General features: G+C 37.3%; 3 protein-coding genes across 3 annotated transcripts; 2 read left to right on the top strand and 1 right to left on the bottom strand.

Moving 5' to 3' along the window:
* The first annotated feature begins 447 nt into the window (after positions 1 to 447).
* LOC125200915 (pentatricopeptide repeat-containing protein At5g56310-like) lies at positions 448 to 2,197 on the top strand. The gene has a single exon (XM_048098744.1). The coding sequence runs from the start codon at positions 484 to 486 to the stop codon at positions 1,933 to 1,935; it is 1,452 nt and encodes a 483-aa protein (XP_047954701.1). The 5' UTR covers positions 448 to 483; the 3' UTR covers positions 1,936 to 2,197.
* Positions 2,060 to 4,748, bottom strand: LOC125200916 (B2 protein). The gene is made up of 6 exons (XM_048098745.1): positions 4,653 to 4,748; positions 3,330 to 3,901; positions 3,053 to 3,153; positions 2,678 to 2,761; positions 2,468 to 2,578; positions 2,060 to 2,370 (listed from the first exon to the last, which is right to left on the bottom strand). The coding sequence occupies exons 2-6, from the start codon at positions 3,898 to 3,900 to the stop codon at positions 2,329 to 2,331; spliced, it is 909 nt and encodes a 302-aa protein (XP_047954702.1). The 5' UTR covers position 3,901; positions 4,653 to 4,748; the 3' UTR covers positions 2,060 to 2,328.
* Positions 4,749 to 15,698: 10,950 nt separating this feature from the next.
* Positions 15,699 to 17,886, top strand: LOC125205661 (probable phytol kinase 3, chloroplastic). Its single transcript, XM_048104727.1, has 6 exons — positions 15,699 to 16,077; positions 16,428 to 16,495; positions 16,570 to 16,701; positions 17,054 to 17,169; positions 17,289 to 17,403; positions 17,479 to 17,886. The coding sequence occupies exons 1-6, from the start codon at positions 15,811 to 15,813 to the stop codon at positions 17,654 to 17,656; spliced, it is 876 nt and encodes a 291-aa protein (XP_047960684.1). The 5' UTR covers positions 15,699 to 15,810; the 3' UTR covers positions 17,657 to 17,886.
* The last annotated feature ends 1,199 nt before the right edge of the window (positions 17,887 to 19,085 follow it).

The raw sequence follows: 19,085 nt of genomic DNA, 5'->3' as shown, positions 1-19,085 counted from the left end.
ATCCCATCAAATCACACACATTAAGAGAACACATAAATGAGGGAAAGAGAGAGAAACAAATCCTTGGAGTTGCGCCACTACGCCGGAAAAAGGTTCAAGGAAATCGTCTCCTCCTTCCTCAATCGCTTCCGCTATGGATCGCCAAGGTATGTCTCGATCCTATTATGTTTATGGTTTACGTGAAATACATGTTGTTCGAAGATCTTGCTTTATTTATATTCAATTATGTAATCTTGAATATATGATGATAAAATAATATCCAACAGGAACCGCCAGTTTAGGCGGTTTTGAACAACTGCCTGAACCAGAACCGGCGAACACCTTACTCGGCCTATTCAGGTTCAAGGTTTTGCGGAACTTCGGAACCGGCGGTTGTTGGACCGTGGACAGTTCTAGCTAGAAGTAGCAGCGTGGCGGGAGTCCTCTAGCTTATGAGTTATGCGAATATATTTGCTAGAATGCGGAGGCCCACACCATTGTATAATGCTCCCTCCAAAACCAAATCTTCTAACAAGACTCTCCGTCGTCCACCGCCGTGCTATAACTTCATCGTCTCTGCACCAAACGCCGCCGCTGTCTCTCGCGGCGGACAAATGCCGATCCATGGACCAGCTGAAGCAAATCCACGCCCAAATGATCACCACCGCCCAAATTCACGACGCCTTCGCCGCCAGCCGCCTAATCAACTTCTCCGCTCTCTCCGATTCCGGCGACCTCACCTACGCCCTCAAATTGTTCGCCAACATCCCCGCGCCCAACACTTTCATCTGGAACACTCTGATCAGAGCTCACGCCACCAGCTCCAACCCCTCCGCCGGCCTCCACCTCTACTCCGAAATGCGGAGGCGCGCCGCCGCCCCGGGCAAGCACACGTTCCCCTTCGTCCTCAAAGCCTGCGCGAATTCTCAATCCGCGAAATGCACCGAGCAGATCCACGCTCACGTGCTCAAATTCGGGCTGGATTCCGATTCGCACGTGGCGAATGGCCTGATTAGGGCGTATTCCGTAGCAGGCATGATGGGAGACGCACGCAAAGTGTTCGACGAAATGCCTGATAGAAATCTGAGCGTTTGGACGACTATTATATGCGGCTACGCCCAAAACAATTCCGCGGAGGAAGCGATGGTGCTCTTTAGCGCCATGGTTTCGGAAGGATTTGAACCGAGCGGAGTTGTTCTTGCCTCGGTTTTGTCTGCGTGCGCGCAGTCGTCGTGCTTGTCATTGGGGAAGGAGATCCACGCGTACATAGACGAGAATGGAGTGGAAATGAACGTTATTCTTGGAACTGCTTTAATCAACATGTATGCGAAGAATGGGGAATTGATCGAAGCAAGGCGAATTTTCGATGAGTTGAGAGAGAGAAACGTGGCGACATGGAACGCCATGATCTGTGGGCTGGCCCTCCACGGCCGTGCCAGTGAAGCCATCGATATGTTTGCAGAGATGGGGAGAGTGAGGCCTAACGGCATCACTCTTCTCGGAGTTCTGTGTGCATGCTGCCATGCGGGGATGGTGGATTTCGGGAGGGAGGTGTTTTACTTGATGGAGAGGGTGTACGGCGTGGAGCCAAACCTGAGGCACTACGGGTGCATGGTGGACCTGCTGGGGCGGGGAGGCCGGATTTTGGAGGCGGAGGGGCTGATCAGGGAGATGCGGTGGGAGGCGGATGTGGCAATTTGGGGGGCGTTGTTGAGCGGCTGTAGGAGTTCAGGGGATATTGAGGCAGCGGAGAGGGTTGTAGGAGTGATTCAGGGGTTGGATCCTACGAATCATGGGGTACATGTTGTGTTGTCGAATATGTACGCAGAGGCAGGGAGATGGGAGGATGTGATGAACCGGAGGAAGGCGATCAAGGAGGGGAGTTTGAACAAGACGGCTGGGTGGAGCGCCGTTGCTGGTGACCGGAATTACAAGACGGCCGATGTTTTCAGCTAATTTACACAACTAGGAGTTCAAGAATTGAAGAATTCACCACCGAGTTCGATCGATCCACCATCAGGCATCAAGGATAACGGCGGTCAACCCAATTTTTTATGAAAACCTCGATCATACGAATCCGTTTGGCACGACAGAGGAACATATTTATAACATATATATAGGCGGCCATTAGTGCAGCCTCCTTTCTTCTTACATATAGACCTCTGTAAATATTACAAGTGCAAGTGATACTGAATCTACGTGCATCTTCACAAACAAACACTAAATTTATTTGGCCACATACAAAGCCGATTCTACTCACAACAATACTCGACTGAGCAAACACCACGGCATGAACACACATCACTACAATTTGTTTATGCCGGTCTTAGTAATGTTGCCAACCATATTTTATGCGCCAGCTTGTTCACAGAGATCAAGCAAGTCCAAGGTCTGTAATAGCCGATTACGTACAAGAGTATCAGCTCCAATATCGTACCCAGAATATACAGTAAGGCTGTTGTTTCAAATGATAAAGATTAAAACTAACCTCAGCAATGGATAGCTCCAGGCGAAACTTAGGGCCATCATAGTGATGCAAGACGGGCCTGAAAGCATCTTCGTCCAGAGGGTTGCAGAGTTTCCTGGCTCGAACTCTCACCTAATCAAGTAACAGATGAGTTTGTATCCCAGTCAGTAAGAGGGTTGCCATCCATATATACAAGCTGTTCCAGTTAATGACGACATTGTTGTACCGTACCTGAGCAGGGAACCTTGATTCACCTCTGCACTTTTTATCTTCCCAAGCAGTAGGATCTATGTTGGAACCTCCAAAGGTTGTTGCCTGTACAAGAAAATAAGTGACTTAATGTTTAAGAAGAGTTGGTGAAGACAAGGCACCATATGTTGCAACAAAAATCATACAGCTCATTAGTACACTGAGTTGTTTGTTTATACAACATGAGTAAATTGGTGCCCTTACTTACTGGGAAAAGTATGAAATGCTCCCATAATTATAACAAATCGCAGGGTTCTGAAAAGGCCCGTAAATTAGGTCTACCTTACTGCATAGTATTTTGTATTAACTTAGGCGCATAAAAGTAATTCCAAGTGAGATTGACAGAATTAAACGTACCTCAAAGATACCATGCAACTGGTGAGTGGTGTAGTTGTAGAGGAATAAAGGTAAACCCGGTGTTATTGCCCTCACAGAATCCCTATATCTAGGAGGCAAACCTGCGAAATACCCACCAATATAAGGGCCGATACTGACAAAAGGCTGATTACACACAGACATGCATACATAATAGGGTTGGTACAAGAAGCATAATTGTTTCTTCGAACAAGCAAGCCATACAGAAGTAGTTGTATGCAAACAGGACACCAATTCGCGATAAATATCATATAGTTACCAAACAGCTGTCGCTTCAGATCCTCCTGCATCGTATCATTATTGCATACAAAGATGTATCCACCAAGCACTTCATTCCTAGGGAGAGTCTCCGCAGCAGGGAGTGTTTTGAACCTTTTGTCAGCAGCGCCGTTGGAATTCATGGCATCATCCTTGGCATTATGGTTGTTGATATGGCTGTTATTAGGCTCTTTCAGGGGATTGATATTGTTATATTTGCTTCCAGAGATGTTCCCCATAGTGCTGATGTTGGGATTCTGATAAACAGCATTCATGTTGTAGATGCCATTGCCGAAGGAAGCTTTCGTCACGTTCTCATTCAGATTCAACCTTGGCTCCAAGTTCATCATGTTGAAATTGAAACTCTCGAACTTGTTATCTTCCTGAAAACCAGAAGTGACCCGGGGCCTGAATTCAGCAGCACCCTTTGAGAGATCTAGATTGATCCTCCGCTCGGGCTTTGACCTCGTCTGCTCGGCCAACCTTGAAGCTGCCACCAACCATTTTTGATCCTCGGAAACTTTAGACTGCCCTCGCAGCTCGTCACCCAGCTGCCAAAAGCTGTGCTCCATGCTGGAAAACATGTAAAATGCTTAATTATAATAATAATTTATTTCACTCCAAAAGGCAACCTATTTAGCAAACATAGCTTGATGCCCAAACTGAAGAAGCTACACCAATGATGAAAAGTGCACAAGATAATTTAATGAACAAACAACTTACAAAACATGCTAATAGTGAAATTTAAGTTAATTCAAATGCACTACTATGATCAGCGATGGATCACATTAGAAATTTAACTAGTTTTCCAATAAAATCGAAACAGAAACCAGAAAATGGATAAAGTTCACCGCTAAATTATCCACGGAAAAAAGACATGAAAATATTTCAAAATTTCCAACTCAGTCTCTTCCGATAGACACATTTCCAGGAGAAAAGATTCACTTAAAACAAAACAAAAAATGAAATTAGAAAATCCCGACCAATTTACAGTACCTTCTCAAATTCTCAGAAATGACCTGTTTGTTCAGAGTTGACCAACAGTGAAGCAAATCAAAAAATTATGAGAGGGCGATTCAAGCAAATTCATACAATGCTGGTGCAATTTACACCGAATTGAGCCACAAATTGGTAATTATAACAAAAACAAGTAAATAATACTACACCATTTGTTCACACACAGTATCTGCTACACAATTTTAGTAAACAAGCTAAAAAGAATAGGAGTGAAATCTTATTACATAGTTTAGATTATAACTGATAAAATTAAGGGATGGATCAACAGATTTGAAACCAAAGTTTAGAGAGAGAGAAAAGCACGCACCTTTGATTGGTTTTCACCTCGACAATGAAGTACCGGAATTATTATGCGACAAAGAGGGGGAGCAATACGAGATTTTTCTATATCTATATATATCTACTATGTCCAAAATGCCCTTTGCTTCTTATTTATTTAATCGAATACCACCGAGAGTTTCAATACAGTATACTCCCTCCTGGCTCCTAGGGCTTGGGAATTATACCGAAATACCGGAATACCGGAATTATCGTACCGAAAAAATACTGAAAACACCATTTTTTCGGTATACCGTAGTTTTCGGTACGGTATGATACCTTACCGATAGAGATCGGTACGGTAACGGTATAAGATTTCTCATACCGCGGTATACCGAAGATTCGGTATATACCGATGCTTCGGTATACCGTGGTATATCGGTATACCGATTGATATATATAATATATAAATATATATTTATATATGTTATATTTAAACTAAATTTTAAAAAATAAGAATTTTTATTATACAAAAAATAAAATAATCAAAATTGGGAACCCTATTTTTTGAAGTAGTTGAAAACTAGATTTTTTTTTAATATTTTGGATATAATAGATTTTTTCACGGTATAATGGTATAACGGTATGCCGTACCACAAAACACGGTATAACGGTATATCGGAATGTCATATCGCAGTTCGGTATACCGCAAAAGTACGGTATACCGAAATGCGGTACGGTATACCGATAACACGGTATGGAAAACTGTCATACCGAATTTCCGGTATACCGAACTCCCGTATATCGAAACTTACGGTACGGTATCGGTATGGTTTTTGTCATACCGTAACTTTCGGTACGGTATACGGTATGGCACTCCCGGTACGGTATACCGTACCGAACCACCCCTACTCCCTCCGTAAGTGAAAAGTTGTCCACTTTTTTTTCTTTTTTTTTTTGTACTTTTGATAAATGATCCGCACTTTTCACCAACTCTTTTCATTCACGTTCTATTGTAATAAAACTATTCCCTCCGTCTCATTTTAGGAGTCTCAGTTGAGTTCGACACGAGTTTTAAGAAATTAAAGGAAAGTTGGTGAAAAAATATAGTGGAATGTGAGTCCTACTTTTTTATATTAGTTTTATAATAAAATGTGAGTGGAAAAATGTTAGTGGAATGTGGGGCCTAATACCATTTATGAAATATTTCAATCGGGACTCTTAAAGTGGGGCATCCAAAAATGGTAAACCGAGACTCCTAAAGTGGGACGGAAGGAGTAATATATAAATGTGGGACCCTCATTTCACTAACTTTTTCAACTTTTTAAAACTCGTGTCGAGTCAAACTTGGACAATATTTTATGGACGATGGAGTAAAAATTAGTGGAGTAGCATTTATTTACAATTTCAATTCCTTCAATTCTATATTTGAAATTTGATATCAATAGTAAATAATTGGAATAGAAACATTATAACTTAAAATTATCATGAAACTTTTTTTTTCTGTCTGATTGGTTTGAAGGATTAATATGGAATAATAAAAAAATTAGAATTAAAATAAACAATTTACTAACATGAAAAATTACACTCCCTCATATTTTATGTTTGTGAGGGTGGAGTAGGGGATGGTGTAGGAAAAATATTATGTGGTCTCCACTGTAGATCAGTTGGGCGGCACGGATTTTTAGAAATGTTAAAAAAGATGGATAGAAAAAAATTAGTGGAATAACAGTCTCACTTGTATATATATTGGTTTTAAATGAAATATGAGTATAATGAGTTAGTGGAAGGTGTAACCTTATTACCACTTATGGTAAAAATGAACCGGGACTTCTATTCGGAGACAGACTAAAATGGAAAAATGGGACTTCTATTCGCGGACAGAGGGAATAACTCAAATGACTCTTAAGTCTTAACCAAAAGTCTGAAAAATCTAATAGGAAAAACAGGATTTCTATTCGCGGACAGAGGGAATAACTCAAATGACTCTCAAGTCTTAACCAAAAGTTTGAAAAATCTAATAGAGTTTGACATAGTACTCCATAATTGAAATGTTAGAGAGTTAAGTGAATTTGATTTATAAGGATTCCATTGGGGGATCCTGAAACTATCGGTTTATCAATGAGACAATGACTTTGGATGCATAACCATGCTAAGATAGGATATTAAATGTAAGAAGTAGCCAACCAACATAGCACAAATGTAAATATACAAAGCCATGTCCTGAATAATTAGATCCTGAATAATTAGATCAGAGGAAGTTGACTTCCAAACACTAAGGTTCACCATAGCTATCATCTATCTACGAAACTCAAATGAGAAGAATATCAACTGCCGATCTTCGGTTGAAGAAAGATGGCGTGTTGCGATTCAGAATCTTCTACGAAACTGTTCGATTTACAAGATTATATCTCGGGATTTAATATGTGGAGTATTACTTTTGGTTCATGATATTAAATCTCACAATTCAATCTTAGATGAATAATCATATGATAATTAGTTATAGTCATCCCCTCCAACTAAAATAATCTCACAACTCAATCTTATGTGAAGGAATCAAGTTTGTATCGTATTTTTATTGAAAAATGTGTAAAATTAGAAAATGGTGAAAATTTATATATTTACATACAAATACATTTTTTATAAACCATAACTATATATGGGAAGAAGAAAAATTCATTGGTGCTGACTCATTCCCTCTCTGCCACCGTTGTTACAACCTCCACCCCCTTCCCCACCGCTTCCGCCTTTCCCTAGCATTTTTACATCTGAGCTCACCCTGCATGTACGGGAGTAGACTACATATTTTTTGAAATACTTTGTTTAAATGATAAACCGATCACAATTTACTCTTTGGATCAATATCCTCACATCATGACATACCACTAAAAATGAAATATCCTTAGACATAATTAGTTGCAATGACTCATTATTATATGATTATTTATCTAGTATTAAATTGTGAGATTATTTTTATGAATATTCCGTCATGCGATATAATCATTCAAATAGAGAGTATCCGTAGAATAAATTTAAGATTCACGAAGTCATCTTTAAAGCGTTAGGGCAAGCATTTGATGAAGTAAACTAAGGCAGTGAACAAATCAGAGGCCATTGGATTATCAGTTTATCACGTTCCAAAATTTAAGAATATAATCCTGAAACTGAAATTGAAATTATAAGTGGGCGACAAGAGACAAGTGGCAGTGAATGAGTTTAAAATACGAAAAGGAGACTAAAAATTTAATAAATAGAGGTGAAAGGGAGTATGATTCCCGTGCCGCAAAATCAGTTCATTGACCAATTCCAACCCAATCTCCATTTATGAATCATGTGCAAAAATTTATGTATTCATAAATCCAAACCTTTGCGTGTCAAACTTTCAGATAGTAGAGATATAGATCAGTATACCATCTAGGGATGTCAATCTAGCTCGAAACCCACGGGTCGATCCGAATTACCTGGTAAAATCATAGGGTTAGGTCGGAAAATCGCAACCCATATTCAGAAGCGGGCTACACGGGCTAACCCGTATGGGTCGGCGGGTTATGCGGGCTGGCCCAAGTGGGTTGCGGATTAGCCCACGGATTGAGCATTTAATATAAAAATATAATTAAAATTTTGGATTATATACTTATATAAAGTATATTTGGTAATATCAATATTAAATACAACATTGATATGAAGAATATATGGTAATTATGTCTTCTCTTTCAAATTGAAAGTTAGAGTTATATGAAATGTATGATTTCCATTTAATTGTAGTAAGATTCATGTGTGCTATTAATTAAACGATATGTTTATCTATTTTGTTTCAATTTTCAATTGCTATTATTTTCTTTCTCTTGATCACTTTGATTATACTTTACTATTTGCGACAATCTGTTTTTTAATAATTTAGAATATTGGATTGGATAGAAAGTAACATATAAGATTACTATTGACCCGAATAGCCCGTGGGTTAGCTCAAAACCCGAAGATTTAGGGTTAGGGCCGAAAATTTATAACCCGAAAAATTCACAGCCCGAATAACCCGCACCCAAATAGCTCGACAACCCGAGTGGATTGGCCCGAACCCGAGTGGGTTAGCCCAATTGACATCCCTAAATTACCATCTCCAAGATACACTAAAACCTAAAATAGAATACGTATTTAACTATAAAAGTACTCAAAAATCAATCTCATTTTGGTTTGAGAAAAAAAAACTCTATATTTTGTTTTTAACATGGAATAATGACTTAGAGCATCCCAATCCGTGCTCTTAGCTAAGAGCACGGTGGTGGGCGTCCCACTTTTACTCCTTGTCCTTAGCTAAGAGCACAACACTCACATCCGTGCTCTTAGCTAAGGACAAGCTCAAGGGTCCTACCATTCTATTATTCAATTTAAATGCTCCAATTATTAAAAACATTTCAACATTATAAAAATACATTAAAAATTAAAAATTACATAATTAAAATCCTAAAAAATAAAAATTACATAATTAAAATACTAAAAAATAAAAATACATAATTAAAATCCTAGAAAATAAAAAATACATAATTAAAATCCTACCAATTAAAAATTACACACGTGGAAGACTAGTCGTCTATCCCCAATTGCATCTTGAGACCCCGGATCATTTGCTCATGTGTTGCAAGTTGATCCGGAGTCATCCGAGACGTATCGTTCATATAAAGTTGACTCAAGATGACCCACAACGTGTTGTTCGGGGGTGGAGGAGGCACAAAGGGAGCGGGGGCGGATGGAGTCGAGGCGCGACGGCGGGGGCGGTTGGCCGCCGCCTTCTTCCTTCCTTGCGGGCGGGAACTGCTCGGGCCAGCGTCGGGGCTACCCAAGTTAGCTCCGGCAAGCTGGGTAGCCACATCATCGAGGCGCCGTCGGATAGGGCAACCGACCTGGACCGTTTGCTTTGGAGGAGCTAGAGGATGCTACTATGCCGCCCCTATTCTTCGGATGTAGGCGCCCCTCCTGCCAACAATCGAGGTACTTGAACGGTTTGAACTCCTCCCGTTGGTATGCCGCCAAGGCGGCGGTGATGATGTCGAGCTCGTTCGTGCCGCTCCCCGCCGACCGCTCTTCCTGGAGGTAAATCCCCTGGAACTTCCCGATTGCCTCGTTGCATCTGTAGATGCAATTGCGAACCATACTATCATTGCGATAGATGGTTCCAGCCGGCCGGGTTTCATTGTAGAGGCGAGTGATGCGCCACCAATACGTATCCCCGGTTTGGTTCGTGTTGACGTCCGGATCTTCGGAGACTGCCAAGTAGGCTTTGAACATCACCATCATCTCACCCGGAGTGTACGGGGTGCGGGTGCCACGAACAGGAGGAGTAGGAGTAGAGCTGCTGCTCCCTCCCGATCCGGGTTCGGGTGCCCACCCGAACCCGGGGGCGTTTAGGTCGTGCAACGGGTAAGGACGGTAGCCACCCGGAGCTTGCGAACCTTGGGTTTGAGGAGGGGCCGTAAATTGGTTTTGCGGACTATATCCGGCCTCGGAGTCGAACCAATCGTGGTTCCAACCGCGATTGCCGGAGGGGTGATCGTCGGAGCCGAACATTGTGTAGTGTGGTGGGAATTTAGATGAGAGAGTATGAAGAAAAAATATGAGAAAATGTAGATGAATGATGATAGAATAGATGAGAATGTGATTTTTTTTGTGTTGAAGTGGGGGTATTTATAGATGAAAATGTAAATTTTGGGGAAAAAAATTGAAAAATAAATTAAAAGTGGGTAGAAAACGGATATAATGTTTTGGGATGTGGGAAAATATTTTTTTTTATTTAAAAACATTTTTTTAAATAAATTTCGAATTTTTTAAAAAATAAAAAATAAAAAAACGAATTTTCCAACGGCTATGCCGTTGGCCAATCGGAGCGTGCCACGTAGGGCTGCTCAGCGGCACGGACGTGCTTTTAGCTAAGAGCAGCGTCGTGCCGCTGGCACGGACGGACGAGCTCTGTCCAGCGGCACGGACGAACGAGCACCGAAATTCTCACCGCTGCAGATGCTCTTATATGTATCCTATGTGTTGCACTAAGCAGGGGCGGATCAAGGGGGTATATGAGGGGCCGGTCGCCCCCTCCGTGCGACTAATTTCTTCTTACCTGGACGTAAAATTACCATGTATGCCCCCTCCGTTTTCCCCGACGTCGCTCCGAAAATTGAAAAAAATTATCATTTTCGCCCTAAACCAACCTATTAATATATTTCGCCCCTTCCGTTTATCAATCTTGAATCCACCACTGATACTAAGGCGCCCGATTTACACGTGAAGACCCTCATCATAAATCAATATATGTCCTACTTCCAACTCTCACGGTCTTAAAAAATTGGCATCCACTTTCAACACAATCAGCACTTGATCATTTATGATTTGTGTTTTTCTACTGCAAAGCTTTTCCCAATTCCCATCCATTCAAGCTTCTGCAGGCACCCTGCTGTTTTTAGCATCATCATTCATTTACTTTCGCTGTTATAATTAGTTGAGTTTACATCTTGGCAGATCTTGTTCTTTCTTGCGTTTTATCATGTTTTTATGCTTTTATTACCACCATTCACTAAAAAAAACTTCTTAAAACTCATACCAAGTTAAAACATACTAACTACAAAAATGGCTGACAAATGATCAAGTATGCATCTTAAACAAAGATGAAGATTTTTTTCAGTGGGCATGAATAATAGTACTCCTTCCGTCCCAGAGAAGTTGGCATACTTTGAAAATGGCACGGGATTTTAGAAGGTTTTGTTTTGTGTGTTAAATGGAGAGAGAAAATATAATTTTTATATTCATGTGAGAGAGAACTTTTTCCAAAAAGGGAAATGTGACATCTTTTGTGGGACAAACTAAAAAGGAAAGTGTGCTAACTTCTCTAGAATGGAGGGAGTACAAAATTGCCTTTGGGAATGAGCTGGCAAATGGGAATTGATGGTATAAAAACAGTCAATATTGAGACAAACAATACTACAGTGCATTGTCACGATAACAAAACATTAGATAACAGTAGTGCAAGTACACCATCATTGACAGAAGAGTGAACTATAAAAATAGTCTCTGGACTATGTGTTTATCTCGAAAATGGTCATTTTTCACTATTTCGTGACGAAAATACTCTTTTGGGGAGTTTTGGGAGATTTGGGCAATTTAGTCTTTTTACATTTTAAATATGATAGTATTATTTTTGTAACGTACTAAATATGATATTATTTCAAAATTATCATTCTTCTTTCCTTTTGTCATCCTTCACTTTGTTTCTTTATTTCAATATTAGATTTACATTTATAAAATTAAATTTTAAATTTTGATTTTTAAATATCAATATTTTTTTTAATTATTAAAATTACTATTAAATAACAAATTAATAGTTTTAATCAATATTTGATAGTGTCTAATATTTAATCAATAAGGTACGTCGCCGCCTTAGTTTTAATCAATAATTAATAGTTTTAATCATAAATAGATCATATAACATGATTTAGTACGAAATAAATATGCATCTAATGTATAGGAGAATTTGACTAAACATATTATGAAGTTGACTAAAAATTTGATACTACTAAAAATTTGATATAGGAGAATTTTTGTTGAAATTTTCTAGTTAATTTTGATTCTTTTCAAATTAATAAACGGAAATTATATTAGTCTTACATTAAATGCATATTTATTCGAAATAAATCGTGTTATATGATCTATTTATGATTAAAACTAAGGTGTCATCGTACCTTATTGATTAAATATTAGACGCTATCAAATATTGATTAAAACTATTAATTTGTAATTTAACACTAGTAATTTTAATAATTAAAAAAATTTATTGATATTTAAGAATCGAAATTTAAAATTTAATTTTACAAAATTAAATCTAATATTGAAATAAAGAAACAAAGTGAAGGATGACAAAATGGAAGAAGAATGATAATTTTGAAATAATATCAGATTTAGTATATAACTGAAATAATATCAGATTTAAAATGTAAAAAGACCAAATTGCCCAAACCCCCCCAAAAGGGTATTTTCGTCACGAAACAGTGAAAAGGACCATTTTCGAGATAAATGCTTAGTCCAGGGTTGTCTGGAGATATTTTTAAAGTACAGAGTTCACTGACAAGATAAACGCATAGTCCAGGGACTATTTTTGTAGTTCACTCTTAACAGAATTTTGTTACTCCTTACCATTGTCTCCCTTCCTGTACTATTTTCATATGCGTTCCAATTCAACTTATATTGTCGAGCATATATTTGAAAAATTTATTCTTTTGGCTTAGAAACTTTGTTGCTAGAATTCATGTGCTGTGTGCATTGTAGCACTTGTACTCCGTCACCAAACATATATTTTTAGTTGATAATGATTCTTACCTTAAAATTATTGTTATATTGTGAGTGAAAAGAGGAGGAAGAATGAATCTGTCTCTATATATATACACCATTCTGTTCCACAATAAAAATCACATTTTGATATTTCGGTCGTCCCACAATATGAGTCACCTTTAACATTTACTATAAATGGCAAGTAGATTTCACATTTCACCAACTTATTTCACTCACATTTTATTTATAAAACTAATATATATAAATAAGACCCATAGTCCACTCACTTATTCAACCCATTTTTCTTTTCATTTTTTAATACTCTGCTCATACCAAATGTGACTCTTATTATGAGACGGATGTAGTATTAGTTATTATAAATGAAAGTGCATATTACTCCCTGCGTCCCATAATAAGAGTTACAATTTACCAATTTGGTCCGTCCCACAATAAAAGTCACACTCCATTTTTACCATAAACGTAAGTAGGTCCCACATTCTACTAACTCATTTCGCTCACATTTTATTACTCCCTCCGTCCCCGATTAAGAGTCACACTTTTCCATTTTGGTCCGTCCCCAATTAAGAGTCACACTTCATTTTTACCATAAATAGTAAGTAGGTCCCACATTCCACTAATTCAATTCACTCACATTTTATTATAAAAAACATTATAAAAAAATGGGTCTCAAATTCCACTAACTTTTTCAACCAACTTTTCTTTACATTTCTTAAAACTCGTGCCCGGTCAAAGTGTGCCTCTTAATCGGGGACGAATGGAGTATAAAACTAATACTCCCTCCGTTCCCTCATAGTTGAGGCGGAACTTTTCGGCACGGAGTTTAAGAAATGAATGTTGAGTGTGTTAAATAAATAGATAAAAAAGTAAGAAAGAGAAAAAAAAGTAGAGAGAATAAAGTAAAAAGTGAATAAAGTAGAGAGACTAAAGTAAGAGAGAGGAAAAAGTTACTATATATGGAAATGACTCAACTATGAGGGAACTTCCCAAAATGGAAAAAATGACTCAACTATGAAGGAACGGAGAGAGTATAAAAAATGGATTTCATATTCTACTAACTTTTTCATCTCATTATTCTTTACATTTCTTAAAACTCGTGTCCTTAATAAGAACTAGTATCTCACCTGTGCGTTGCACAGATTAAAATATTTTAAAATATTAGTTTTAAATTTTAGTTGATTGATAAAATTAAAATAATATTATTATATAAAAATTATAAATAAATTAATTATGAATTATACAACTAAAACATACCATAAACTTAAAATTAGTAGTAATAAATTATTGAAATTTGGAGAGCTTTGATTCATTATACATGAATAAGGATATTTAAAAGATCATTTGATTAAGGTTTAAGAAGAAAATACGTATCTACTTACCTCACCTATAACAAATAGAATATTCCAATTATAATAGTTACAATATTAATTTAATGCTCAAATATAATATAATAATTAAGAATACCATATTAGAATCAATTGAGACACACAACGATTATAAACCTAAATCAATATATTAACATACAACATACATAAACAAAATACCCAACCATTCGATCTCACCTAAATAAATTGGCTGACGGCGAAATAGAAACATAAACACAAAACTTTGTAGCACAAACACAACTCTTCTTCCCTTCCTATTTCTACATATCATCATTATACATAATCAGTTTAAGACGGAAAACATCAAACGGATTCTCTACAACCGACTACCCTATAACCTCCAACGTCATACATCAGAACTTTATCGAAATTGACGACATTCGCTCTCCTATAGATCCTGCATCTATGTATTCACAATACTTACGCCATTTCTATTGTAATCTCACATATTTATAGCAAAAAATATAAAGATAGATTGATTTAAATTTATACTAAATTATTATTAATTCAATTCTCTACACTAAATACTATCTAATTTAATAGGGACAATTATTGCTCCGTTTCTTCCTTGGCCAATTTAAACGGTTTTATTGAAGTTTCCTGGGATTATAGCCCTAAATTTTTGCATCACATGTTTTATAATCATGGCATTGCGTTGATTCCATGGTTGAATTACATGCTAGTATTAAATAATTAGTGTAACCGATCGAACATTACTATCCCACATCGCAAAACTTGGTAATTTAGTGATTTTTACAATTGGTGATTAAATTGTAACGGTTACAAACATTACTATCTGATCTCACATCACAAAACTTGGTAATTTAGTGGTTTTTACAATTGGTCTTCAGATTTTATCGGTTTTAAAATTGCATTTATATCCTCAGTATAAAATATTATTCAAAATAGCCCAAAACTCGTCTTTTATATATGTATAGATAGATAGATAGATGACTCCTATTGTGTGATGACGAAAGTATTATGGATGAAATGAAGTTAAATGATATGAACCGGAGAAATCTTGTTTGCCAATATTAATTCCGCTAAGCCAAAAAGCTGCAAACTTCATCGAAGCCGTTAATTATTGTTAGACATGAGAATTTACTGTAAATTAAAATCTGTAGCAGCATATTTTGTTGAGGATGAAAATTTCAATACATTGATACTCACCCTGTATTAGCACATTTAATTATACAAAAATTAATGGATAAAAACATTAGTGGAGTACTATTTTTTTGTCAACACCAGGTAGCAAAAGCTTCAGTAATCAATCCCCAATTCCCCATCTAAACCCTAATTAACAGATTTGTTTATTTTGACCGCCATTAATTCAAAGTTTGGTTGCATTAAATATTTATCAGCTCACCAATATTCCACATTTACGGCAATGGCGTCCGCGTCTCTACCCCGCTGCCCTAATAAACCACGTGGGCGGCGCAGTTTAGCATTTTATGCAGCCAACCACCCCTTCCAGCTACTCAAAACGACACCGTTATGGCACTCGCAATCGCTTTCTTCACAATCCCCCCAAATTCCACCCCCAATTTGCGTTGCCCTCTGAAGAAAGACGCCTTCAATTTCATCCACCTGCTCAAGCCAACGCCGCGCAGGAGGATCCGCCGGGAGCTGAAGTCGGTGGCGGCGATGTTTACTGACAACGTCGTTGTCAGCGACCTCATCGCCGGCGGTTTGTCGGGCGGGATTGCGCTGTCGCTGCTTAAGCTTTGGGAACAAACGGCTAAGAGAGGCATATTTGATCAGGTTTGTTGTTTCCTTCCATCATTTTGTGATAGTAAACAAATCTCTGCTTATGAATGGTAAGTCAATGTTTCAAAATTTTATGTGTATTATGCTTGAATTTGGGGATGCTTGGTGAGAAACTGCTTTCTCAAATCAATTGATGCATGATGATAGATACAAAGTTCAGCCAAATCATAGCTCTGTGAATGGTGTTGTTATTAGTGAAATTTAAGGTCCAATGAGGTTTACGGCAGAAGATTATACATAGCTCTATGAATTATGATTCGTTTGATTCCTATGTTGTCAAATCTTGAATTCAAGCGTTTGTTAGCCTCCTTCTAAACGTATACTATTTTAATTTTGTTTTGTAGAAACTAAATAGGAAGCTTGTACACATCACTCTGGGATTAGCATTCATGCTTTGCTGGCCTATGTTCAGGTAGTAGCATTATCTATTCACTGTGATAGAGGTTTTCAGTTATCTAATTGAGCTATATTGATACTATGTTGTAGTCCTGGTCGCCAGGGAGCGATTTTTGCAGCTCTCATTCCTGCTGTTAATATAATAAAGATGCTTCTCATGGGACTTGGAATATGGAAGGATGATGCAACTGTCAAGTCCATGACCAGAGATGGGGACTATAGGTATGTTTCAAATCAAATGTCATTAAACTTCAAGCATAATGGCATTCCAGTTTTCGTGGTACTTCAGTTCTCCTATTACAAAACCACATCGGTTTGATGCATGCCATTCGGAAATGTGGAAAACATAGCCTGCTTTTGAAGCTTAAATGGAAACTTTTTGATGCATAATAGATTCTTTCTTAGTTCAACATCATGATGTGTTGATGCTGCAAGAAATGGTGATTCGAGAAGAAGAGCTTCTGCGACTCCGAATAAGTTGATTTAAGACCAAATGCATGAGAGTACTCACAGTATTTTCCCCACTCTATGCAATGTGAAACTTCTTTAGTTCTGATGGCCATTCTCTATTCAGGGAACTCCTTAAGGGGCCATTGTACTATGCTTCCACGATCACTTTAGCCAGTGCCATTTACTGGAGAACATCACCTATAGCGATTGCAGCAGTTTGTAACATGTGTGCTGGTGATGGTATTCTTTTTTCTGATTCTGCACAATTTTTCCAACGTTGTTAGCAGGATTTGCTGGAATTTATATTCCCATGATAAATGCTGAAATGTAGATGAGATGACCACATTCTTCTTTCTCAGGTATGGCTGATGTTGTGGGTCGTCGTTTTGGTGGACAGAAACTTCCCTACAACAAAAATAAATCAGTTAACGGCAGTATTGCAATGGCGAGTGCTGGTTTCTTGGCTTCACTCGGGTAACAAACTCTCCCTCCTCGTCCTCCTTAAACTTAGTTAAAGTCTATTGCTGAGACCGAGTTATGCCTCAACAGATTCATGCTCTACTATTCATCTTTCGGTTTCATGGAAGGAAGCATGAAAACGGTTCTTGGGTTTCTGATAGTGTCTGCTGCTGCTGCATTAGTTGAATCACACCCTTTAAGCAGTGAGCTCGATGACAACTTGACTGTGCCAATGACCGCGGTTTTGGTTGGTAGTTTAGTTTTCTGAGTTTAAATCCTCATAGCCAGGGTGATGTAACGAACGAAGATTGACCCGGAAATGATGAAAATTGAGCAAATTCTGTTGTAGGAAGCTCTAGTGTTTGTTGTTGTAGTTGTAAGTTGAATTTGTTGAGCATGGCAATATGGCATGGTCTCATCATGTTTGTAAAATTGCAGAGTGAACATGTCCCTGTTGTAGCAGATTAACAACATAATAAATACACATAATTTGTGGAATTAAGTTTTAACTTTGTTACAAAATCAAAATTTAATAATTTTGAAGGTTATTATTATCCTATAAATATTACTACTCCATAGCATTGGTAAGTTAGTACTCTCTTTGTTCTATTAAAAATGAAACATTTTCCTTTTTAGATTGTCCCACTAAAATTGAAACGTTTCTTAAAATGGAAATAATTTTATCTCTACTTTTTCATCTTTCATACTTTTATCTCTTCATTTATACACAAAACAATACTATATAAAATTTCGTGTCGATTTTCAAATGTTGCATATTTAATGGGACGGAGGGAATACGTGTAATAACCCTGACGTTTGATAGATAATACTTAAATTCATATAAAATAATTATAATTTTATTTACAAATTATTACTTTAACAAGTTTTTATTAATCTTAATATAGTGAGATAAATATATTTATAGGATTGTTTCATGGCTTAAAAAACAAAATAACCTAGTCTATCAAACCCCTTATTTTTCTTATTTTAATTTTAATTTTAATTTTATCCATCATATAACAGTACATAAAACGATGCTCGTTAGTAGTATCCACTTTTATCCGTTTAATTAATCTCTTATTTTATCTTAATTTTAATTCAATGGTTATACCAAACTAGTCCTAAAAATTGAGATGCAACATTATATTAAATGTGATCATATGCAGCTGTCCAACAATTACCGTAGAGTATCACGAAATTAAAGTTTTAATTCAATAGTACCAAACTAGCCCCGAAGAGTAATAGTGAAGACACCACCATCTCCAACAAAGAGTATCACGAAATTAAGTAATTAACACGTGCTGGTATGCCAAATTTCTTGAACTCGATATAGGCTAATTATAGATCATATACAGTTAAATTCCAATTTTAAATCATGTTAAAAATCATACAATATCATGATTTAATAGTGTGAATCAGGTTCATGATGTCATCGTTTTGTTATTGGGTCGGTCAAATTTTATTTAAAAATTAACTCCTTTATGAATGGGGAAATTACAAATTACAAAGAAGGGCTCGAACTCGGCACCTCATACATTGATGTCTAAGCTCCTTACCGCTAGGGCATTGATGCAAACTTATATATTGTACAAACTCAAAATTCCTCAACAAAGATTCAATACAGTTTCAATACAATATCAACACAGTGTAAAATTTTAAGATTTTAATGTCAACGCAGTATTAATACAATATCAACA

Source organism: Salvia hispanica, chromosome 1 (genome assembly GCF_023119035.1).
Source record: "Salvia hispanica cultivar TCC Black 2014 chromosome 1, UniMelb_Shisp_WGS_1.0, whole genome shotgun sequence".
Classification (NCBI taxonomy): domain Eukaryota; kingdom Viridiplantae; phylum Streptophyta; class Magnoliopsida; order Lamiales; family Lamiaceae; genus Salvia; species Salvia hispanica.
This window is presented reverse-complemented; position numbering and strand designations above follow the sequence as displayed.

Bases quoted from the DNA above. Each gene is read 5' to 3' on its own strand.
- LOC125200915 (XM_048098744.1), top strand. From the start codon at position 484: ATGCTCCCTCCAAAACCAAATCTTCTAACAAGACTCTCCGTCGTCCAC.
- LOC125200916 (XM_048098745.1), bottom strand. From the start codon at position 3,900: ATGGAGCACAGCTTTTGGCAGCTGGGTGACGAGCTGCGAGGGCAGTCT. The intron at 3,154-3,329 runs GTAACTATATGA...GGTATTTCGCAG, and splicing joins TCTGAAGCGACAGCTGTTTG to GTTTGCCTCCTAGATATAGG. The intron at 2,762-3,052 runs GTACGTTTAATT...TTTCTTGTACAG, and splicing joins AGTTGCATGGTATCTTTGAG to GCAACAACCTTTGGAGGTTC.
- LOC125205661 (XM_048104727.1), top strand. From the start codon at position 15,811: ATGGCACTCGCAATCGCTTTCTTCACAATCCCCCCAAATTCCACCCCC. The intron at 16,702-17,053 runs GTATGTTTCAAA...TTCTCTATTCAG, and splicing joins ACCAGAGATGGGGACTATAG to GGAACTCCTTAAGGGGCCAT. The intron at 17,170-17,288 runs GTATTCTTTTTT...CTTCTTTCTCAG, and splicing joins TAACATGTGTGCTGGTGATG to GTATGGCTGATGTTGTGGGT.